The sequence below is a fragment of the Schistocerca cancellata genome, chromosome 11 (assembly GCF_023864275.1).
Source record: "Schistocerca cancellata isolate TAMUIC-IGC-003103 chromosome 11, iqSchCanc2.1, whole genome shotgun sequence".
Classification (NCBI taxonomy): Eukaryota; Metazoa; Arthropoda; class Insecta; order Orthoptera; family Acrididae; genus Schistocerca; species Schistocerca cancellata.
Window position 1 is genome coordinate 172,300,315 of NC_064636.1, and position 26,274 is coordinate 172,326,588.

The 26,274-nt window shown below is 39.8% G+C and overlaps 1 protein-coding gene across 1 annotated transcript in view; it reads left to right on the forward strand.

Moving 5' to 3' along the window:
- The window catches only part of LOC126108417 (uncharacterized), a 55,670-nt gene that overhangs the window by 18,016 nt on the left and 11,380 nt on the right, over positions 1-26,274 (forward strand). The window contains exons 3-4 of the mRNA XM_049913625.1: positions 13,490-13,567; positions 17,724-17,852. Of these exons, the coding sequence (XP_049769582.1) occupies positions 13,490-13,567; positions 17,724-17,852 (207 nt within the window). The remainder of the gene's footprint in view (positions 1-13,489; positions 13,568-17,723; positions 17,853-26,274) is intronic.

A 26,274-nucleotide genomic window follows, 5' to 3' on the forward strand; every position in this document is an offset into this window, starting at 1 on the left:
TCCTCTCCAGAATTTTGATATTTGATGGAAAGATTGTCCTTATAGTAGCTGATGGTATTTATCTGTGTGCATATCCTCAAGGCATTCTGCAAGGATGTCAAATGCCTTGGTATTTCTCAGCCCTTCCTTGAATCTACATAAGCATGAGCCACTCCTTGCAACTTCGTGCTGGTACTCCTATGAACTTTTCGTCACTCAATGGGGACAGTTTCCCTGTTTCCATTACATTTTGTACTACTGTGTCAACGTTTTCACCTGGTTTAGAACCGCCTATAGGAACACAGAAATAGGGAAGTTAGGCTAGCTCCGGGCACAGTGCTGTTTCGCAGCATCACATTTAGTAATGCCTCACTAAGGTGCCTTTGCAGATCATCATTTTTCACACGAAGTTGCTCCACCCGTGTTTGCAATATGTTGGATCCTGCTCTAGTTGTCTCTGTGATGTGGGTGAGGGAATTGCTTTAAACTAGACACACACACACACACAAAATTTGATAACAGACCTCGGTAATGTCAGTGGCAGCATTGGTCCAGAGGCATTTCCCCCTACAAGTGAAGCTTGCACATTTAATATGTAGGAATTGGATAGATAAAAAAATCCAGTCACCAAGTGATGGCAGGAGAAAAGTTTTACTTATGCAAGCTTTTGAAGCCAGTGGCCCCTCCTTCCAGCATAAAGATTAAATGGGTAGGGAGAGGGGTGAAGGGAAGGGAACTTGAGACGTCTAGGAAAAGGGGTGGGGTTCTGAAAAGTCACCCAGAATGCAAGGTCAGGGGAGACTTAACAGATGGGATGATAAGGAAAGACTCCAACCATTGCTTGGTGAATGGATTTTTTAGTTATACAATTACAGTATATTGTCAGAAATCGATTATTTTCATTGTTACAATTAAATTGTTCATTGACAATTGATTGGGCAGCAATGCAGTGGCGATGCCCAGTGTTGAGGTGGCATCGGGACATCATAATCATGATGTGGCCTCGTGCGACCACGGTAGAGGAGGCAGACGAGGTTGATGGGCTGACTGTGCTAAGCACTTGTCTGTTGCACCGCAGCATGGAGCCGGACTGTCCTGCACGATGGATTCTTACATCTGTTCATGGCTTAGTAATTTGTATGGGGCACCTCAAAGCTGAAAGTGGGTCAAATTTGGCATCTCACTTCAGATGCCAGTTCTTACACCCACTTGGGGGTGTACTCAGGATTGGATAGTGATGTGGACTTGCAATTAATATACATACTCATGTTGGGAAAAGGAAACCGTATCAGTTTATTTTCTCATAGGGATTGCATTGTGAGAATTGTCAGGAGGACAACAGAAGGTAGTTCCAGAACCATCTTGGAGCAGAGGGGAAAATGCCAAGGTAAAGAAACTGAGCCATTTAGTGTTTGCTATAGGTGGCGGTTTGGAACATAAGAGAGAGATGTTCTTCAGCTCTGATAACAGTCAGTGTCTAAAGTCAATTGATCCTGTGGCATGATTTGGTTGGTAGGTAGGTCTTGACAGTGATGATTTGTCCTAGTCCATCATGAACTGGCCCATTGTTATATCAGCAGCAAGGCGACAGACTGAGTGGGAGCCCATTTGTAAAATGAAGTAATAGTAATTTCTTGCTTACGGAGGCTGGAGTAGCACCTTGCAAACAAACTACTTTCCAATAACAGTTTTAGCCACGGATGTGACATTTCCTGAGCCTTTTACATGACTATTGTGTAAAAATGGGTGTTTGTGAGACTTTAATATGGTGCATCATTTAAACTATATATTTTCAAATTACAAAAGTATAAATATGAAAAACACTGAATGTGACACTTAAGTTTTGTGAATATGTAAATTCACATGGCATCCGGTATCTTTTAACATAACGTAGATCCCAGCCTACTTAGGCAATACATGTTATTTGTCCATAAAAACATGTCCGATTTCTTCCTCGTGATCAGATAAAGATGTTCATTTAAAAATATTATTTAGCTACTTAGTATATAAAGAACTCCCCTCTGTGTGTACTTCGTGGTGTAATATTTGCAGAAATGACAAAAGAATTGTCGTCTTAGGACATTGTCAAAGTGTGACAGATGTATAACATCTTCTCCTGCTACGAAGGGGTTATTTACTTATCGGGGTTGTGGCTTGGCAGTGTTTTGGAAGGCAGAGAGGAAGAGGCACTGTCTGCAATATCAACACCCAGAAAAAGCTTATCAAGGCTGAAGAGCAATGTCACTCTCTTTTGTGGTGTTATGAGATTCAATTTGAAAATGTTGTTTTCGTTAATGAGATCTGTTTACTCAATGTATATGAATGTCACATGAGAGTAACAAAATACAAAAGAGTTGTTTAAAAGGCAGTTATGTTATTTTGTGGCTTGAAGACTAGAGAGCTGTCTTACAGCCCTCAATCCTGTGCAAATGGAAACAAAGTCACACGGCAAGACGTGGTGGCAGTGCATAGCATGTCCTTAACATGGAGAAACTACAAGAAGGAAACTGACTTGAGGTAAATGTTTATGAGTAGCATCAAGGTGACAGATCATTGAAATGTAATGTGTCTTCTCAGCTCAGTACAGCCATCCCTCTCTTTTTCACTGTTAAATTTGACTACGAACAGTTCGTGCTTTGACCACAAATTTCATTCACAAAATAGTAAAAATAATATGGAATAACTATTAAAATAAATGCGAGGGTTACCCAAAAAGTGAGGCACTACATTTTTTTTCCTTCAGTAATTATTTATTGAACACAACGATAAATACACGAAAGAAAGAATGTTGTTTATTCTACATTCCCTATACTTCCACACAATTACTGCCCTGTTCTATGGCCTTCGTCCATCGAGATACAAGGGTTTGTGTACCCTGTCAGTGCCCCTCCTTGTTCTGGTATTGAAGCCATTTCTCCACTGTAAGAATCACAGCTTTGTCATCCTCAAAATGTCATCTACAAATGTGATGCTTTATAGAGACAAGAAAATGGAAGTTGGAGGTGCCCTAGGTCAGGGCTGTAGGATGGATGAGATAATACTGTCCAACCCTCTTTAATGATGGTTCTGAAGTCCTCAAACTTGTGTGAGGCCGAGCGTTATCATATATAATCGGTCAATCACCTGGGTTATTATGGTGACAAAATCATTGGAAGCCCTTTTTGGGTTTGGTTAATGTGTTCACATCTGCTTCAGAAATATTGGTACTGCGTCTTGGCATCACATCAAAGAGTGAGAAGATTTAGTTTCCTCATGAGATAGTGTGTAACCCATTGTGCACAAACTTCTGAGTAATTAAGACTATGGACAATTGCATCCACACTTTCCTTCCTGAGTGACAGCTTCATTGCCGAGTGCCAAGTTGTTCTGCATTGGTCTTTGTGAATGAGCACATCAGCAAGCTGTGCCTGGTCAAGTTTGAAAGCCACGGATGGCCTCCCTGAATGAAGCAAATCTTGGAGCTCTGCCGAGCCAATGTCTCGTAATGGCCTCACTCTCTTTGCCCAGTGACTAGCAAAACTTCTGTCTATGGCAGATGCTCCATAAACTGGATGCAAACAATTGGGAATATTCTTGAAGGTTCTGTTCTTTGCTGTGAGAAGTTCAATGACGATACGCTGCTTGTAGCTTACATCATATAGAGACACCATTTCGAAACATTGCTACGGGTATGCTACCTGTCAGAATAAATGGGAAATTTGTGTGTGCAATTTGGAAGCTTCAAATAATGTATATCTTAACTGTCACATTCATACAATTTTTGCTGATTGAGAGAAAATGTGGTACATTATTTTCCGGCCAATCTTCGTACTTTCAGTGATCTATTTTACCACCAGAAACGTGTTAGCATGACACCCTCTGTTCGCTGCTGTGTACGGTGGTGAGAACCTGACCAGTTGGGTGCAAATTTGATTTACGTGCTAGTGAAGCTAAAGTGCTATGTGCTGTATTTCATGTTGTGTTTGTGTCCTGTGAAAAAATCCAATTTAATTGATGCTCCACATTACAGATATCACCAAACTGTCTCATTGTTGGTACAGTTTGTTATGCAAAAATATTGAGAACTCTGATGTCGCTGGATGAAACAGTACCTATATTCCAAGTTACAATTGAAGACTGCTTCATTATTATGAGAAATACAAATTTTTGATGCTAAAACCAGCCAGCTTTTGTTAAATATGGATGGAACAAATGCTTCAGGGGGAGGTGAAGAAAACCGAGAAAGGCACTATGTTGCACCTTCATATTAGGTTAACAACTCTTATGGTGACAGATCTGTATATTTAGTCTTATTGACAGTCCTGGGCTCTTATTTCTAGTGTGATGGTGATGAATTATGTTCATGCTGACACAGCAAATAGTTTATGTGTGCATAGGATGGCAGGTCTCAGTTGTGAAATATTCTGAAGGGGTAGCAATACCTTTATAATTTGATGGGAAGCAACTTCCCATGCAAGCAGGATATGTGGACATTGTCAGATGTCTGGTGTTGTGTTGAAGACATTTGGTCCTCACAAGGGGAAGGTCTCGGAATGGCCAACCAATTTGAGTCATATTTGGCAGGGTGCTTGTATAAACCTAAAACAGAGGACTGAGGTAATTTGGCTCAAGAAGCTCTCCCATCCTTATATTTGAGGAAACCATCCCTAAAGTTCATGGCATGCGATTGATTTAAATTTGACGAAATCAATAGGTAATTGAAAATTCGGTGATTTCATCATGATGGTGGGGGGGGGGGGGGGGGGGGGGGGGGTGATGCTGCATATGCCCATTTTCGTAGAATCGAAGAAAGAAACTGAGTATGCCTATGGTAAACACTGTTCAAAAGAACTGCCACGGATGTAGCAATCAAGGCATGTGGCCGAGGAGAAGAGAACATATGTTTGATTTCCAAATGCATTCTGCAGTTTTTTCATTAGTATTTTTGCTGTATTGAATCTAGTAGGAATAGGAAAGTCAAACGGTAATCAGTGAAAAATAATAACAAGGTAGGGAAATAAATTTCTTTAATGACTTGGATTAGAAAGAATTATAACTTTAATCCTGGTTGCCCTACAAAGGCTCTTTCACTCACTGTTACATATGCCTTCACTTCCCTTTGAACATCTACATGGGTGGTACTTGTCATATAAACATTTGAAGCAAATGTGTTTGTGGCACCAAGAACATGTAATGAAAGCAGCTTTCGCACAACTGCATCATTCATTCTGAAGATTTGGCGGAAAACTGACTTGGCTTACATTTAAAAATATTTCGTTTTTGGGCATTACACTGAAGTGCCAAAGAAACTGGTATAGGCATGTGTATTAAAATACAGAGAGATGTAAACAGACAGAATATGGCACTGTGGTCAGCAATGCCTGTATAAGATAACAAGTGTCTGCCGCAGTTGTTAGCTCGGTTACTGCTGCTGCAATGGCAGATTATCAAGATTTAAATGAGTTGGAACGTGTTGCTATAGTCGGTGCATGAGCGATGGGACACAGTATCTGCAAGAACATGACCAATGACGACTGAAGAGAATTGTTCAATGTGGCAGAAGTGCAACCTTTCCTCAGATTGCCATACATTTCAGTACTGGGCTATCAACAAGTATCAGCATGCAAATCATTCAACGATACATCATCGATATGGCCTTTTGGAGCTGAGGCCCACTCGTGTACCCTTGATGACTGCATGACACAAAGCTTTATGCCTCGTCTGGATCCGTCAACACCGACATTGGACTGTTGATGACTGGAAACATGTTGCCTGGTCAGATGAGTCTCATTTCAAATTGTATCAAGTGTACAGATGTGTATGGGTACGGAACTGACCTCATGAATCCATGGACACTGCTTGTCAGCAGGGGACTTGTTCAAGCTGGTGGAGGCTCTGTAATGGTGTGGGATGTGTGCAGTTGGACTGATACAGGACCCATGATATGTCTATATACGACTCTGATAGGTGACACTTATGTAACCAATCTTTCTAGATTACCTGTATCCATTCACGGCCATTGTGCATTCTGAAGAACTTGGGCAATTCCAGCAGGACAATGTGACACCCCACACGTCCAGAATTGCTACAGAGTGGCTCCAGAAACACTCTTCTGAGTTTAAACACTTCACTGGTCACCAAACTCACCAGACATGAACATTATTGAGCGTATCTGGGATGCCTTGCAATGTGCTGTTCAGATGATGTCTCCACACCCTTGTGTTCTTACTGATTTATGGACAGCCCTGCAGGATTCATGGTGTCAGTTCCCTCTAGCACTATTTCAGACATCAGTCAAGCCCATGCCATGTCATGTTGCAGCACTTCTGTGTGCTTGTGGGCCCCTACACAATATTAGGCAGGTGTACCAGTTTCTTTGGATCTCCAGAGTAATTCTAATGCACACCACGCTTGCAACATCACCTAATAAATTGGTGCTGAAAATTGATCATGAATTATGCTATGAATTGTTATGGAATGTGCATAGTTGTGCAATTCCTGCTGGATTTCCAGATGTACTTTGCAGTTTTGAAACCTCCAAATAAAGTGCTATACCATGGCTCATTGTAAACTAGCATAGCATATTCAGCTGTCTGTGGTCCCTCATGACATTTATTTTCATATGAGGCTTCAAATTTTAAATTTTCACCAATCTAAGTTGTTTGAGCAGTTTATGTACCTCCTTGTTATTATTTCTTAATAACTACCATATTAACCCTCCTATTGCTACTAATTTCAATAAGGAAAAGAAAGATGACAAAAAATCCAGCAGAATGCATTTGAGCATTGAATACAGGTTCTCTGCTCCCCAGCCAGATGCCTTGATTGTTGCATCAGCAGTACTTTCGTTGAATAGCATTTACTTTATGGGTACATAAGTGGCAGTTGTAATAGTTTCTTTCGCAAATCCCTAGAAAAAAGTTTGCTTCTGGACACCACGTATGATGATTAAAAATGTCCCATTTTCAATTGTATATCAATTTTTCAATTCTATATCAGTCTGGTCAGTTTTGAATCAAATTCACATCATGAACTGTAAGGATGGTGTTCTCAAAACTGGTCTTCATTTTATGTTGTATAGAAGCAGGCTGCCAAATATGAGCTGAATTGGTAAACTGCATTTGTGACGTTCTCCTTGCCCATGTTAAAAATTTACGCTTTAGGCTGCTACTTTTGCATTGTTGTGAAGTACTGATCAATTGGTAGTAAAAGGTTCCAAAGAAACCATTGAAGCTATAATAGTGCTTTAATTTGAAAAACTTTTGACAGTGTATGGTTTCTTTAATTGATTACATTTAATGGGTTTCATATAAATGTTTTCCTTTTTCTTCTGTGATGCCATATGAAATTTAGTTAAGAGGTATATTTTCGTTTTCATAGTGCTGGAACAGTGATATAAGCCTTTTGACAGTTCAAAAATAAGCTATTGGAAAGTAATACCAAACTCCTAAAAAATACCGTCAAAATTGGCAGAAAGTAATACCAGAATTGACAGAAAACAGCAACAAATAGGCAAAAATAACTCTGAAATTGGCCATAAATTAAAATGGATTTTTCCTGTCTCTGCTTACTGTTTGTTAGACAGACAGACAGACATTATTTCCACAACATAATACTTATTTCTTTGAGATTGTGTTCTTCGCAGTTGTATACCATTATTTACACCTGATTCTCTTATCTTGAATGTGCTGCCATACAGTGTATGTTCAAGTACAGGGTGTACATAAAATCGAGAAACACTTTCAATTATTTATTGCACAAGAACTAAACATTGTACAGATGCCATACATACTGCATTTCGAAGAGAAACTTTTGAAAGTTTATTTTTTTCTACTAACATTTGTTATGCAGACCATAATTGATCAGGTAGATGACAATACGGTAATCAAATTCTTGCCTTACCCATCCCAGCATGGCATTGTCGACTGTGGCAGTCACTTCCCGTATTCGCTCCCGGAGCTCTGCTACAACATATGGTAGAGGTAGTACATACACAAAAGAGTCACACAGAGTGATATCTGGTGATTGGGAGGGCCATTTCATGAAACAGCTGTCCCCTTCTGTAGCATGGCCGAGCCATCGATGTGACAGCTCCGTGTTCAGGTACTCATGAACTTCACGATGAAAATGGGGTGGAGCCCCATCCTGCTGAAAGATGAACAGAGACTCCAATCTCATTTGAGGCATCAGCCATTGCTGCAACATGTGCAAGTAGGAATTTCCAGTGACAGTGCTCTTGGTGAAGAAGAATGGCCCATACAATTTTTGACGTGACAAGACACAAAAAACATTTACCTTTGCAGTACAGATTCAGATTCTTTGTTCTCCATTGACCACCTGAGGTGGAATAGGCAATTTAAATGGATATCATACAACATTTTCCTTGAATAATACCTTAAAGCTAAATGAGCTTTGCAAATAGTGCCCATAGATGATAACATACACCATAACACAAGATAAATACATTCACTGACATCACATAATGAAATCCTTAAAAATTAATGTCGATTCATTTTATATTCATAAATTCTGTTATATTGTAAAAAGGATTGATTAGTAACCAATTTAGTAGCTTGCTCTTGAAGCTACTTATGTGATCCGACCGAGAATAAAATGGAAGTTTATTAAATATTTTTGGACTATTGATTAAATGGGAATTCCCTGTTCTTGTCAGCTTGTGCCTAGGTATGTCTAATTTTGTTTTGCCTCTGGTATTATGGTGGTGCATGTTTTCCCTCATTTCAGAATCTGCTATATTGTTTTTTGCATACAATGCTGAGGCGTATATATAAAGATTAATAATGGTTAATATTTTCAGCTGAATGAACAGTGGTCAGCAGTGCTCTGATGTACCAGAATTGCTCATTGGCCTTATCACTTTCTTCTGAATTTTTAGAACTTCAGTGATGTGAAGTGAGAGTCCCCATATCAGCAGTCCATACTCCATCTGTGACTGAAAGAGTCCAAAATAAATAACTCTTAAATATTCTTTTGTCACCAGGCTCCTCAGTTTTCACATTAAATACGTAACTCGAGACAATTTTGCGCAGGTATGGTTGATGTGTGTTTCCCACATTAACTGAAAGTCTACATGAATTCCTAGAATTTTAACTGCTTTCACCTATACCTCTTTTGACAATTCTAGTATAATCTGTTGGTTTTTATCAAGATTGCAAAGCAGTGTATTTGGTGAGAACCAATTTAGTGCTGCTTCCATGCCATCTTGCATCATATCTTGCAGAACTGATATGTTCTCGTGCTGAGCGAACAAAGTTGTGGCATCAGCATAACCAAATAACAGTAGTGGGGATACAATGAGGTAAATCATTGACTGCAATTATAAAAAAAAAGAAGGGCGTAAGGACAGATCCTTGTGGGACTCCTGTCTTAACTTCCAGCAATTGTGAGTCTCTGTTTCTGACATAGGCAAACTGCTTCCAATTTTTAGGTATGATTCAATTACTGCCAATGCAGAATCTTGTATGCCATAGAATTTGAGTTTAGCAATTAAGATATCATGAGAAATGCAGTCTAATGCCTTACTTAAATCACATAAAAGAAGTGAGGCTTTATTTTTATTCTCGAGGGCTGTTATTACTTCATTCACAATTGAAAGAGCAGCAGTGGTGGTGTTTTTTGCCTTGCGGAAGCCAAATTGACTATTAGAGAGTAAGTTATGCAACTCAAAGTAGTGGTTCAGTTGGTTATAAATAAGAGATTCAAGTATTTTCGTGAAAATGGGAACTATTGAAACTGGTCGGTAACTTTTGAGATCATGTTTGTCCCCTTTTTTATACACTGGGATAACTTTCGATATTTTTAGAGTTGTAGGATAGACTCCAAACTTTTGACACCTATTAAACAGAAAGGCCAATGGTTCACTAATTATATGCATTGTTTTTTTAATTATGTAATTGGACAACCAAGGGTAGTCCATGCTCTTGGAGTTTGAGAACTTTGCCACTACCTTTGTAATCTCAGTGGGTGCTCCACTCCACTCCATTTAAAGGTATTGTTTGCAGGTTGTTGTTGCTTAAGTAGATCACTTGCATTAGTGGTTGTTGTTTCAATTTTGTTCCTAATATAACTTACAGAGTCCATGAAAAAAACAATTAACTTTATCTGGGTCAAGAGCTATGCGATGTTCATCATTCCTCCAATGCTCTTGTGCAACAGCATTCCATGCAGCTTTGCACTTATTAGGAGCCCCTTCAATGTATCTTTCGCATGCTGTTCTTTTTGCCATTCTAAGCTTAGTTCTGTAGGTTCTCTTACATTCAAGATATGCTTTGTACAATTCATCTTTCTGCTCCATTCCATCTTTAAGAGAATATTTATACATGTGGTACAACGATAACATATTTTCCCTTGTATTGGTAAGTTTATCTGTGTACCACATAATGTTTTTCTTTATAGGTTGGCTTTTAAGATTGATTTTTATAAGAGGAGAACAAGAATACCACAAATCTAAATAATTTTTAATGAAGTTCTTAAAAGCAGTTTCAGTTTTATTTATTCCCACTTGACAGTTATATATACAGTCCCACTTAATATCTCTGAGTTTCTGAATGAACTGGTTTACTACTACTTCCTTCTGCCCTCTAATCCACATTACCTTTTCCTTAGCATTGGCACCTGTGTTTGGGGAATACGCTCAAATTCAGTGCATTTGTGTGGATGCTTCATACCGTAGATTCGACAGTTGTGCCTGTTCACTTTCACAGTACTGTGAAAAGTGACTTGGTCGCTAAAAAATAAGTGTTCAACAATGCCATACCCATCCTCACTCAGTTGTTACAACTGTGAACAAATCTCAGAATGCTTGTCTTTGTCGTTGTCATTGAGCTTCTGCACTAGCCCCAATTTTAATGGTTTCATAGACAGCTTCTGTAGCAGGACTTTCCACACTGTCATTGGAGTCATTTCCAGTTCACAGGATGCACGATGCGCCGATTTCCTTGGACTCCTTATGAATGTCTCTCATAAGTGCTCCACATTCACTGCACTCACACTAGGATGTCCGCTTCTCTTTGCCAGGCACAAGCTACCTGTCATAACGAATTTGTTGTAGCAGTGGTACATGGCCTTTCTTGTTGTTGGCTTCTTACCGTACTTCTAAACATAGGAGGAAAAAAAGAAACTTTCAGTGTTTCCCTTCGAAATGACATATGTCTGATATCTGTACAGTGTTTGGTTTCTGTGCAATAAATAATTGAAACTGTTCCTAGACTTTATGTACACCCTGTATTTTGAAATCTTCTGTGTTGGCAAACATATAAGTGTTATATCAAATATTGATAGAAACTGCTTACCAACCATCAAGGAAGACATTCACACAGACAAGGAAAACCTAGTCAAGGAAAACATGATTTTTTTTTAAACTGGAGTTATATTAATCTGCCAAAAGAGAAGAACGTAGCAATATTATGAAAAGGAAAGTTACCACTCACTATAAAGCAGAGATGCTAAGTCATAGATAGGCACAACTAAAAGCCTGTCACAAACAGGAAGGTTTGGCCAGTAGGGCCTTACTGGCCAGAAGCTTCTTATTTGCGACAGTCTTTCTGTTGTGCCTATCTACGACTCAGCATCTCCACCATACGGTGAGTGGTGACTTTCATTTCCATAATATTGTTATATTCCATCCTGGATTTTCCATTATTTGAAAAGAGAAGACAGGTTGGATGAAACAATGCATACTGAGATTAAATAGAAAAAGTTCTCAAGAGTTCCTGGAGCAAGGAGGAGGTGAACAACTCAGTAAGAGCACTTGATTTTCCTTTCATTCTTTCCATTTAATTTCAGTTACTATTCCTGCTTCTGTACTTTCTTCATTGGAAAGAACCTGAAAAATGGCACTGTTATACTTCACTGTGTATGCCTGTATCTACAGCTGCTTGGTAAATAAAAATTATATCTAATGTTATATGACTGCAATTCTGAATGGGGTGTAATTTTTGCTAGCAGAAAAGTATTTAATTCCAGTGATACACTATGGCCGACCACTACTTATATTTAGGAGGTGAAATTGCCAGTGCTGCTGATTGTCACACACAAAATGAGGGGGAATGAGGAAGGGAGATATCTCATAACTTTGTTTGTTCCCCAGGGAGGAAAGATTGATAGCTTGGGGATGATTGGAAGAGGTCCCTCAGACATCAGGAAACTAATGAATTCGAATTTTTTTTTCCTGCCCCATAAACTTACAAGTGTCCATTAGCAGTACTTGAAATTCCACTTTCTAAAGGTAAATAATGCCCACCCCATCTGTCTCTTTGTAATTTTATACACAGTTCAGTCACATTAATGTGAGCACTGCCTATGTTTTATATCAACATGCAGTAACAGCTCACAGACGGCAGATGCCAGCATTAGCATTGGGGTATATATAAAGTGGGTCGAGGGGTGATGCGGAAAACAGTGCAGATGTTGTCATAACGCTGAAACAGAGCGATTTATCGGACATTATTGGTTTTCAGGCCAAGTGTGGAAGCATTTCCAAAAAGGCTAAGATTGTAAACTGTTTACATGCCACCGTGGTGAAAGTATACTGTGCATGGCGAATTAGTGCTATCCAAAACCGGCATGCAGGCAACTGTGGTGCAAAGATATGTGTGGATGAATGAATATGCAACTGTTGAGCAACTGACCGGCCAGATGAACCAAGGGGCTACCAACCGTGTCTCATCAATGACCGTTCAACAAATGTTGATGCATATGGGCCTCTGCAGCAATGGTTTGGTTCATGCACGTATTCTGGCTGCTGTCCATCATCGAGAAAGGCAGGAATTTGCTTGCCACTGAGTGGCAAAAGATGGCCTTTTCAAATGAATCGTGTTTTATGCTCCATCAGACAGATCGGTTTTGGCATGTATGGCACTGCAACAATTGTTGAAGGGTTCAGGCCGGTGGAGGGGGTTTATGGTGTTGTGAATATATTTGTGGTCTTCCCTGGGTGATCTCATCATTCTGGAAAGCACAGTGGTTCAACAGAAGTAAGCATCAGTCCTTGGGGACCACATCCACTCATACGTGCAATTTATTTTCCCTTGGCAAGATAGCGTCTACCAGCAGAACAATGGGGTATGTCACACACTTCGTAGTGTAAGTGTGTGGTACCTTGAGCACCAGAGTGAGTTCACTGTGCTCATGCCCCCCTGCCTCCCCCCACCCTCTCCCTGCCCCCTCCTCTACCCTAAGGCTGAATTCAAAACCCAGTTGAGAATATGTGGTAACTACTTTGATATTGTTTGTGCCACGAATCTTTGGCCCTCGGCTGTGAAACATAGCACACTTGGCCACGATAGTGGAACTGGAGTGGGTCCACATCCCTGTTGGTACCTTCTGGAACCTCACTGACACTCTCCATGCATGTCCTCACTGTGAAAGATGGCTATTTGGGCTTTTGACAGGTGGTTACAAGTAGTTTTGGACCAAGCAGCTTCCTCAAGTTAATTTTACTGTAGATAGAATACATGGGCAAATTCCTGTGGTTTTGTTCACAACAATTTTCTTTCTTGTTTTGTTCTAGTGGCAGATTGAAGGATTTGTTGAGAAGTACAAGAAAATGAAAGACAGGACAGCTCTTTTGAAAGGCAGTTTACTTAAGGTAAGGTGACATAAACCATATTTTTAAACACAAGAACATGATAATGAAAACCTATCACCATTATACATTACAGTGTGCTATTATACTCTGAAATATACAAGATGCATCCAATAAGTTCGATGAATGGCGTCAGAAAATAAAGAAAATGAGAGTTACAAAGTAATCACCATTAGCTACAACACATTTGTGACACTAATTGTAAAGCTATTGAAAACTGTTCATAAACACTTCTTGTGGAATAGTTTTAAGTAACGTGGTCATGCGTTGTTGGATTTATCGCATCATTACAGGAGGTGAGACCGGGTACTACCAGTACGATCCGAAGACTGAGCGACAGACATTTCCGTCACCTCCCTCAGATAGAAATTCATGATAGATCGAGACTTTGCTTTTGAAAAAAGCAATCGACATCCTTTAATCTTTGATTTTGACAGAAGACTCTTTTTGAGCGGTGGGGAAGACAACAAACATTGTGCCACGGACTGTCACTCGGTGTCAGGATCTTATTGGTAGCACCAGGTCTCATCACCTGCTATGCCACAGATATGCAACGGTGTGTGACCACAGTGCTTTGAGCGATTGCACAAGAAAATTTGTTGACAGTTTCCAACAGCTTTACAACTGATGTCAGAAGTGTGTTGTAGCCAACAGTGGTTACTTTGAAGGCCAAGACTTATTTGATGCAGCTCTTCTTGTTTGTCTTTTCTGTACAGATCTTTTTGTCTTCGTATAACTACTGCAGTCTACATCCATTTGGCTCTGCGTGCTGTTGTCAAAAATTGTTCTCCCTTTATAATGTTACCCCTGCCCCCTCCCCTCCAACTTCCCTCCATTACTAAATTGAAATGTTTTTCTGGTGACCTCCTCCTTAGTATTTACCAACTGGGAAATCCAAAAGGGAAAGCATTTCTCCTCCAGAATATTGCCCCCAAGGGGATGCCATCATCAATTCATATACACTCCTGGAAATGGAAATAAGAACACATTGACACCGGTGTGTCAGACCCACCATACTTGCTCCGGACACTGAGAGAGGGCTGTACAAGCAATGATCACATGCACAGCACAGCGGACACACCAGGAACCGCGGTGTTGGCCGTCGAATGGCGCTAGCTGTGCAGGATTTGTGCACCGCCGCCGTCAGTGTCAGCCAGTTTGCCGTGGCATACGGAGCTCCATCGCAGTCTTTAACACTGGTAGCATGCCGTGACAGCGTGGACGTGAACCGTATTTGCAGTTGACGGACTTTGAGCGAGGGCGTATAGTGGGCATGCGGGAGGCCGGGTGGACGTACCGCCGAATTGCTCAACACGTGAGGCGTGAGGTCTCCACAGTACATCGATGTTGTCGCCAGTGGTCGGCGGAAGGTGCACGTGCCAGTCGACCTGGGACCGGACCGCAGCGACGCACGGATGCACGCCAAGACCGTAGGATCTTACGCAGTGCCGTAGGGGACCGCACCGCCACTTCCCAGCAAATTAGGGACACTGTTGCTCCTGGGGTATTGGCGAGGACCATTCGCAACCGTCTCCATGAAGCTGGGCTACGGTCCCGCACACCATTAGGCCGTCTTCCGTTCACGTCCCAACATCGTGCAGCCCGCCTCCAGTGGTGTCGCGACAGGCGTGAATGGAGGGACGAATGGAGACGTGTCGTCTTCAGCGATGAGAGTCGCTTCTGCCTTGGTGCCAATGATGGTCGTATGCGTGTTTGGCACCGTGCAGGTGAGCGCCACAATCAGGACTTCATACGACCGAGGCACACAGGGCCAACACCCGGCATCATGGTGTGGGGAGCGATCTCCTACACTGGCCGTACACTGGCCGTGGTCTGCAACACTCGCCATCAGAATAGTTCCTAATATGAATGAAATATTTTCGTTCACTTGTGGATTTGTGAATGTTTCTAAGGCAGTTAACGGGCAATGAAAAATGTCTACACCCAAAATGAGAGTATTAAAGAGTTACATGTGTCTCGTCACCCAAGAAATCTCCTGTCTTAGCCTTTTTAAGAAAGTGGGACATTGACCAGTACCAAACATTCTCTCTCTTCAATCGTAACTTTCTCACAATCAAATGTACCACAACCATAATATATGAAGAAAATGTGACCCACATTATGATCTGATGAATTTTTCTGTAGTATAGAAATGTGTGAAATAGAACTAGCACTGAAATCTTTTAACTTGCTTGGAAGTAATACAGATTCCTAAGAGATAGTAACATGTTATTTGAAAGTAAGAAGAAGAAAATTTTGTGTAATAATCATGTTATTGTCTTAATTAATTTTTAAGGCAGAAAAATTTGGAATGTAGTCTGATTTGTTCAAGTTATGTCTTTCTGGTTTTGTCTGTACATGATTAATAATACATTCTATGTTCTATAATTCATAAAAAAGTTCTTTAAATTTGAGAAATCCAATGCAAAGTTTATGTAATCAGGGAACAGTGTTATATGATTTGTAATAAAGTCTAATTTTATATTTGTTTTTGATTGACATGTATGTAATACTAAATTAAATTACACACACACATACACACCACGAAAGCAACTATTATCTCCGCATGCAAAGACTGATAGGTTTATTTCTGGATCTTCAAATTAATCTTACCACTTCTCTTCACCATCATTGTATTTTCCTGCTCCTGCCTGCACCACACATATATTCTCACATATTCAGTGACATAAGTTGCAAGATCCCTTGCCTTTTGATATGCTGAACTGTAAAGTGTCACACAGCATAACAGGAAAGGAGAGACAGTGCTGTCAACATACTATATGTTTACAACTATATGTCTACACCATAAAACAAGGAAGGAAAAGAGCAATTCACAAGAATCACAGCCAGTAAAAACATTGCTCGTGATGTGCACATTTTTGTATGACATGATGTGGAGTTGTAAATGGATTTAGTAACTGATCTGCAATTTTATTTTTCCCTCCTATAGCATTTTAAGCTTTTGACAACTGACACTTGCATTTCTACACACGTGTCAAAGTAGTATTAGTGAATGGAGATAATACAAACAAGAGTTTAGATGCCACAGTTCGAATGTATTAGACTTTTCAGAGGGATGTTCAGTGAGTCACTAACGAGCTGATAATCACATCTCCAGACAAGGATAAGACAAAAACTGAAAGCATATTTGTGTATCTGTATTAACATGATGTTATGTCTATATGCGAACAATGTTGTGTATTAATGTAGTCTTTGTAGCTGCACTAAGATCCATATAATTTTTTCCTATTGTTTCCAGCTGTCAAACATTTAAGTAAAACAAAAACCACTAACCATTTGGTCTAGTAATAACAGCATTTCTGTGTTGATGGGCTGGACTAGCGTGATCCTGCTTTACCCCCTTTATTACGAAGTACCAGGTGCCTCTGAGGCCAACCATTCTCATACCGGCTGTGTGACAGTGTTCACCCATCGGCCCTGCTAGGTGCCAGGGAAGTGGCTACTGTTTGGTGGGCGTAACACTGATCGTTTTCCTGAGAGGTGAAGATTTCATTCTGTTTGTCACCTCTGCTAGTTTCAAAACTGTGGTAGACATAACAATTGAAATATTAATTTAAATGTAATATGAATATAAGCTAGCTGTCACGTCATTCCTGCTTTCTGTTTATAGTCCCCGTACATTCATACCAACAACTAAAACTGTTGACAGTGAATAGTGAACCTTTACTGCTGCAGCTAAGTGATAAAAAAAATAAAGTTTTATCAAAATAATTAATGATAATTATATGATAGAATGTTCAGATGTAATACAAACACACACAACAATTTGAAGCAACAACTCGGAGCACAGTTTTTGACCAGTTAACAACATAGATCAACAAAAGCAAAAGTCAGTTGTTCATGTCCTGTCGTTATCATTCTTATGTTGCATTTCCACATATTGCTCACTGTGTGTATGCTACTAAAAAGAAAAATGCGTTTATGACCTTAATGTGCTGAATTGAAAGCAAATTCTACAAAGATATTATTGTGATCATGTATTGTTTAGAATCTTGAAAAAATGTGATGAGAAATAAAAGAAACAGAACTGTATAGCACAAAAAGAAATGCTTGAAGCCATCTGCTCAGAAATGGATAATAACTTGCATTTCCTATTTTTTGATAATGACACAGAAACTAAATTTTGTTTGTGACACAGTTTCCAATTGCTGTGACAACCATCTGGGGACATTGCTTAGCTGCAGCTTTGTATTCTGCATTTGCTCTCGCATTGACAGAAGATCGCACTGTTGCTGAAAACCAGTTCTGTGGAAAGTTGTCCTGTAATGTATGCCAAAATAAATACTATAATTGATTTTGAGTATCTATTCCTTGAAGTCAAATTGATGACCACTCTCAGATCTTTGATAAATGTTTATTACCGGTAAAAAAAACCACAATATGAAAGAGTAGTGTGACAGTGTTGATTTAAACACAGAGCAACTTCATCAGATGAAGAGTGACGTATTAACATAACCACAGTATTCCTGGTGCTTACAGTTTGATACATCCAGTTTCCAGGAATGTAACCCATGGACACTGTCTTTCATAATGTTGACACAATTACACAACCCATATGCTGCCTACTGAATGTTTCCAAAAAGTTAAAGGTAATGCATGTCACTGCAAAGACTGTAGAAAAAGAAAAGGAAGATGTTAATGAAGATGTTAGGTGGACTGACTTTTGATAATGTGAATGCTGATACGTTAATCATGTGAGAGATTGCCACTGACTGACTACTTTGGGTCGGATTGGTATTATAAAGGGTGGTGTAAAGATTTTTGCTGCTTTCGGAATCCTGTAATTATTTGAAAACGACTAGGTTAAGTTTTACTACATTGGATGGGCTGTATACTCAGACCAAAATTGGGTTTATGAAATATGTTGTTGGTTATTACATTAGAAAAATTCATGCAACCACTTTATTCATGCATGTTAGGAACACCCCTGCTAAAAGTTTGACAGTCATATTTAAATGTATAATGCATTATGTTAATTTTATTAAGTTTTTAATTAATGACTTTACAGATTAATAAAGGATGCCATTCAGTCCATAAAAATAATGTCTATGAAAATGCATAGGTGAACTTCAGAAGTAAACAGAAATTATGACATATAAGATAATAGTATGCCTGGTTCCAAACTTTAAGTACATATATATTTTAATTGAATTATTTTCCAGTGAATCAAAATATCTTCTCACAGAGAATGGAATGAGTGCTTTCCGGTGAGTGGTGTCGCTGCTTCAGATTATATCGATCAGCTCATTCTAAATTTCCTATCTCGTATAATAGTGAAGTTTTCAGTTGACAACTTTTGATTAGTACAGTACCATGTGCCGCAGCATCATCAGCAAACAACCCCGGATTGCTGCCCATCCTGTCCTCTAAATCATATATCTGTATATAGAGAACAACAGTGATCCTATCACACGTACCTGGAGCACTCCTGACAATACCATTGTCCCTGATACTGGGTTCTATTACTTAAGAAGTCTTCAAGGCATTCATATATCTGTGAACTTATTCCATATGCTCATACCTTCATTCAGAGCCTGCAGTGGGGCACCATGTCAAATGCGTTCCAGAAATCTATGGACTCTGCCTGTTGCCCTTCACATGTAGTTCACAGTATATCATGTGAGAAAAGGTTGATTGAGTTTCACACGAGCAGTGCTCTCTCAATCTGATTTGTGGACACTATCTTCTCAGTCTCAAGAAAATTTATTATATTCGGACTGGGAATATGTTCAAGGATTCTGCAACAAACTGAAGTTACTGATATTCGTCTGTAATTTTGCAGGAGTGTTCCTTTGCCCTTCCGCCACTTGGGACTTTGTGCTGGACGAGAGATTCGCAATAAATGCAAGCTAAATAAGGGATAATGCCGTGGAGTATTCTTTGTAAAACCAAATTGGGAGTTCATCCGGACCTAGTGCCTTATTTGCTTTTAAATCATTCAATTGTTTCTCTGTGCCAGGAGCCTGTCCGATGGTCAGATGACTGTATATTTGTATGATTTTGCTGTGTGAATGATTTCTTGAATGTGAAATTTGAAACTTTGGCTTTCGTTTTGCTGTCTTCAACTGCCACACCTGACTGTTCAACAAGGGACTGAGCAGAAGCGTAAGATGCACTTAGGGATTTTATGTAGGACCAGAATTTTCTCAGGTTCTCTGCAAGATCTTTTGCTAAGGTATCACAGTGGTAGTTGTTGTATGCTTTGCGCATAGATCTTTTCACAAACATACGAACCTCTATTAATCTTTTCTTGTTGTCATTTTTGCGGTCTCTTTCGAACTGAGGGTGCAATAACCTCTGCTACCTCAGCATCTTCCAAATATCATTAAACCATGGTGAATCTTTTCCATCCTTTATCCACTTACAAGGTGCATAACTCTCCAGACCGTGATGTACAATGTGTTTAAACTTTACCTGTAACTCCTCTACATGCATCTTACTGGAACTAAGTGACATTAATTCACTGGCTAAGTGAGATGCTAACAACTGCTTATCTACTGTTACCTACAAGAAACATTCTCCTAGCCTTCTTGCTTGATGTAATATCTTTCATAACCCTGGTTAATTGCTAGTTACGATCACTAATCCTCATTTCTATACTGATATTGTCCGTAAGATCCGGCATGTTTGTAGCTACAAGATCCAAGATATTTCCATTGCGTATGGGCTGCCAAGCTAACTGCTCAAAAGAGTTTTCAGAAAATGTTTTCAAAATTATTTTGGCCACCTGTCTGCCAGTATCCTCTGCAATGACTCCATAGATATCCCAGTCTATACTCAATAGGTGAAAGTCACCTCCAACTAGTATTGCATGGTCTGGAAATTTATGCGCAACTTACTGTGGTCTTTCTTTGAAGACTTAAGAACTGTCACAGTGGAATCGGGTCGCCACTAAAAACATCCATCTGTTATACGGGACCAGATAACTTCACTGTCACATTCCACTTCAACCTCAGTAGAGGTAATATTTTTGTCAGCTGCTGTGAGCACTCCACCTGCCTTGGCGCCTAATCTGTCTTTACGACATATGTTCCCTGACTTTCTAAATCTCTCAGATCTTTCCACTTTAGGTTGCAGTGAGCTGTTGGTCTCAAGAATACTTTGAGCATGAGAGCTTTCCTGTAGGGCAGGAAATTCAAGAAATTTTGTTATGAATTCTTTGACAGTTTACTGATTAAATTTTGACAGACGAAGTTTCTTTTGACCTAAAGTGGTCTGACATCCTTTTCTGCGTATTGACTGGTGAGTGTTTTTCAGAGTACTTCAAGCTACTGTCTAGTTTAAAAAATACTCATGTGCACTTCATAAGCACTCTGCTACCTGAGTAGCTGCTTCCTTCATGTAGTCCACCCCCTGACCTGACAAGGGGAATCTTACAAATCCCCACCAGATTATGTAGGTCTAGAAATATGCAGTCAGGACAATCACAGTGTCAATGAAGCCTTTGGTTGAGACCGTTCACTCGGCTCCAAACCAAAGGACCCAATCACCCCTGGGAACAATGCTGCAAATTGCAAGCTCTGCCTGCACCCCACACCAAGGCTAGCAGTCTACACCACCACCACTTCCGCCTCCTCCTCCCCCCTCCCGCCACCCCACCCCTCCCCTGCCACCTGTATGAACTGAGGATGGCGACAGAAATCATTGATGCTGATGTGAGCCACAACTTGCAGACTACTGCACCCTGCATGCTCGATAGCTGCAGACAGAGCTGCCTCCACATCTCGGATGAGGCTCACCGAGAGACTACCGAATGCACATTGTCTTTCTTTCCAGCCCTGAACAGTGTCTGTCTTAGGGGCTCCACAACACACCTAATTTTGGAGTTCCCAATAACTAGTAAACCCCTCCTCCTGTGTGCCTGCCCAGATCCTACTGAAGCAGCAGCCACATATTTATTTAAAGGGCGAACAGGCGAGGCCAAGCGACCAGTCTCCTCATTGGCTCTCCACCTTGACTGATGTAAATGCATTACCTCCCTATACTCACCCTGCATTGAGAGTGAATCCACCGCATTATGTACACTAGGAGGTGCCTGGTTAGCAGAGCCCATGGGCAAAACAAGTGTCCCATACAACACGCCAGATTCTCCACTACTACTGTACCCTGAGGCAGCAGTCTGAAGGTGACCGATTGTAGCCAGAAGTGCCTCAAGCTGTTCGCGGAGCACAGCCAACTCCTCGTGCATCCACATACAGGATGCACACACCCTAACCATCCTAGTTATACCAACTGAGAAGCAAACTATAAAAGCAGATAGAAGCCTGTATACACAACTTGTTACCCTCCTGATGTGTCGCAAATGGGTATTGATGCATTAATTAGCTAGCTGTTCAGTGAGCAATTCTGCGCTACAGGCTGAAGGATTTTTTCCTTACAAAAATGTGAAATTAAAACTCTTAAATAGAGCACTGTATGCTAAATTTAGTAAATGTACTACAAGGAAAAGAAGGAAATTCATAAAGACTTAACTTGTTGCTCTGTACAATGACTAGTATGTTGTTGTATTAATAATAAATGAAAAAAGGAAATGATATGACAATCGGCTTTTATTCATCTTATATTGAAATTAAGATTTTAATTGTTAAAAATCAGATAGTGTTGAAACTAACAGGGGCAAAAATAAGAATGAAACCTTCACTTTCAAGGAAATGCCAGTGTTCTGCCACAGCAACAGTTGTGACCTTTGTAGCACCCAACAGACCTGGTGGGCGGAGACTGGTATGCAACCAGTCCAAAAATGATTGGCATCAGTGGCCTCCAGTGCATTAAAATGCTCTGGGAAAAATAAAACTTCAAATCAGTTACTAAATCAGTTTGTGAAGTCCACATTATGTCACACATAAATACATCCATCCTGAGGAATATTTGTACTGCTGTGATGCTTGTAGATGACTATTTTCATTCTTTGTTTAATGGTAGAAGAAAATGAACCTTTCTATTAAGGCACTGATTTTAATTGAAATTAGTCTTATGTTAACTCCTAACTCAGGTCAGTTGGTATCTCACTTTTTGTTTGCTATAGGGTACAGTATGGACCCATGTGAATTGGTAGTACATTGGCAGCACTGTGTCTTCTTACCTTTTATGCTGTGTGACAGGCTTTACAGTGCATCATAACAAAAAGGCAAGGGGTCTCGCATTTTGTGTTGCTGACTTCTTACCGGACCACTTACCCCTCTCTTCCCAATATTTGTGCACACACCATGCTGACCATGCCCAACCCGTTTACAACTGCTGCCTGCTTCACTCATACCTACGTACCAACATGCATCTCACACTGTCATTGTATTATTATTTATTTCTATTCCTGTCTTCATTTTAATCTCATCCAGTTTTCTTATTGGTCTTATTTACATATTGATGCCTTGCTACTGTGCTTCATGTAGCTTCATCCTTCCTTCACTATACTTCATCTGGTTTTGTCTTTTTCCAGTTTTTCAGAATATTCCCATATGTTTTAATGCTCTGTTACTATTTTTTTTCTCCACAATCGATTTTTGTTCCTTCCATCTGTGTAAATACAGAAAAGTTTCCCTACCCCTATACAGAACCCAGTCCCACAAAACTGTTTCTGTGTTGCTGCTTAGTTTGTGGAATTGCTCCCAAATAGCTTTCCACAGTGATTCTATGTTATAATTCTGTCATTCCACAGTCCTCACCAACATAGCCCTACACAATACAGGGTGATTCAAAAAGAATACCACAACTTTAGGAATTTAAAACTCTGCAACGACAAAAGGCAGAGCTAAGCACTATCTGTTGGCGAATTAAGGGAGCTATAAAGTTTCATTTAGTTGTACATTTGTTCGCTTGAGGCGCTGTTGACTAGGCGTCAGCGTCAGTTGATGCTAAGATGGCGACCGCTCAACAGAAAGCTTTTTCTGTTATTGAGTACGGCAGAAGTGAATCGACGAGAATCCGTGGGAAACAACTCAGTATGAACGTGACTCCTCTAAGGTGAACGTTTTCTGTGTCATTTCAGCCAATAAAGTTTTTGGTCCCTTTTTCTTCGAAGGTGCTACTGTAATTGGACTACAGTATCTGGAGATGTTAGAGAATTGGCTGTTCCTTCAGCTCGAACATGAAGCACAACAATTCATATTTCAGCAGGATGGAGCGCCACCACATTGGCACTTATCTGTCCGTAACTACCTGAACGTCAACTACCCGAGGCGATGGATCGGCCGCCAGGCAGCCCGTGACAGAGCACTTCATCACTGGCCTCCAAGAAGCCCTGATCTTACCCCCTGCGAATTTTTCTTATGGGGGTATGTTAAGGATATGGTGTTTTGGCCACCTCTCCCAGCCACCATTGATGATTTGAAACGAGAAATAACAGCAGCTATCCAAACTGTTACGCCTGATATGCTACAGAGAGTGTGGAACGAGTTGGAGTATCGGGTTGATATTGCTCGAGTGTCTGGAGGGGGCCATATTGAACATCTCTGAACTTGTTTTTGAGTGAAAAAAAACTTTTTTAAATACTCTTTGTAATGATGTATAACAGAAGGTTATATTATGTTTCTTTCATTAAATACACATTTTTAAAGTTGTGGTATTCTTTTTGAATCACCCTGTGTATAACTGAGTCCTAAACATTTGGTCACTACTTCAGCACTGGCTGTAAAATATTTCCACTGCTGTACCAATTACCACATCACATTGCCAAATTTGAAACCCACGTACTGCAGGAACAAGAGCAGCATGCACAATGCCACCTTAAAAACTGTGAAGTCTATTAACTTTGTACACTTATATTGGACTACCACAATCCAGCACCACTACAAAAATCTCTGTCAAACCTCCTTTACATCAGTTAATAGATGCCTGACCCCATCTTGCAGAACTACATATGCTACAATCTCACAAGCTCCTGCCCACCATCCTACCGAACCCAGGGCCTAAACAGTCCTGTAACACAGTAGTGAACCTCTCCTCCAAAAGCCTCATTTAAAAGGGGCTTGTCTTTTGCCACATTCACAAATTCAGTCATTCTGAGCTTGTTAAAGACCTACTCTCCTCCCTAAAGTGGAAACACTTTTTTGCTACCAACTCAAAACTAGTACTGAACCCAGCCTTACTTGGTATACTCTTCCATCTAACTGTAATCCTACAATACATCCCTCCCCTCCACCTTCACTCCCCCGACCCCACTTCCTGAATCATCCTGTAACCTCAATTCTTGTCTCACCATCATTCCTCCGAACTCACATACGCAGAGAGAAGCACAGTCTGGTGCTTAAAAACTGATTCCCACCTTAAATCACTTCTAAAGAAATACATTTCTGAATAAATAAAGAATATTGTTTGTGACTGCAGCGCACTTTCTGCTCCACCTGTACAGTCCTTGTTAGGGTGTGGAGTACATGGGCAGTTTGAAAATTGGCTCTTTCCATTTCAAGTAACAGGAGTCTCTGCTGGACCATTTCTGAATATAATGAAATTTTATTGGAAGGTTCCACAATGTCTTGAATGGATATGTACTAAGATTCAGCTCCATATCTCCTTTGGTTCATTTCTACAGCCTCTCGTGAATAGGGGTCCCGAGCTTGCACCACCTACACACGTGCCAAAGTGTGAACTTTGGATAACTTTTGTGAAAGGTACTTTCAGTTTACAAGCCCTTGCTTTTGTACACTTAAACAACTTTTTGTGGTGAATTAGAAGATATTATTGCTGACATTTTTAAATGCAAACTGTAACAGCCATAAGACCACAAAAATGACAGAAAATTAACTGTGTGACTTTGAGAGCCCATCTTTAACCAGTCACAATTCACAATTTAATCGACAGATTTGGCCAACAACTGTGCTGTCTTCTTGTGCTTTTTGTTCGATAGCCTTGGGCCTTTTCTGTCAAATTATATGCTCCTACCAATTTGGTGAAAATGTTTTGGGTGCGAAATTTGTGTAGTTTTGGGAGTGCATATCTCAACTGTATGTTCTTTAATCTTTATAATCTTTATCTAAAAAGAGAAGTCTTTCAACTTCAGAGGTGCTGTATTTTTAATTTTTGATTCTTGCCTGCTTATGACTGAAAAAAAAATTGCTCACAGTTATTACTTTTCACACACATTTTTATGCTCAAACGTGATATTAATGAATAAACAGGAATATAAATCAGTGAAAGCTTTTTTCTGTCCATAAAAATACAAGTGTAGTTATGTACGAATCAACTTCAAGCAATAAGCAGCAATAAAACAAATGAAAATCCAGAATGTTAGAACTGTAAACACAACTGGAATAATTCTTTTTCACATCAGAATGAATAAATTGCTATTACTGTCTTGTTCATATTCTGAGTAAATATATTGGATTCCTGATGTTTTGGTGTTTTTATCACTTTTAGACATGTATTGTTCTGGAATTGGTCTTCTCAAAATTTTGTGAACTCAGGCCAAAGTAGTGCTGCTGGTATCAGAGTTGTTGTAATTTAACCTTACCCAAAAAGGTTGCGTTTTTAAACCCATTGTAAAAAAAATCAATAAAACCCAACTGTATCTAATATGAAAATTTAATTAACATCAAAATGTTAGATAGTTAGCCTTACACGAACTAAAGAGAGCCATCATATTTACTGAAGGCAAATATGTAGTGTCAGAAGAATTTATTTTATTAATATTGTGTTTTAACTTTTCTTGCAATTTAAGAAATGCAACTAAAATAACATTTACACTCCCAGCAAAA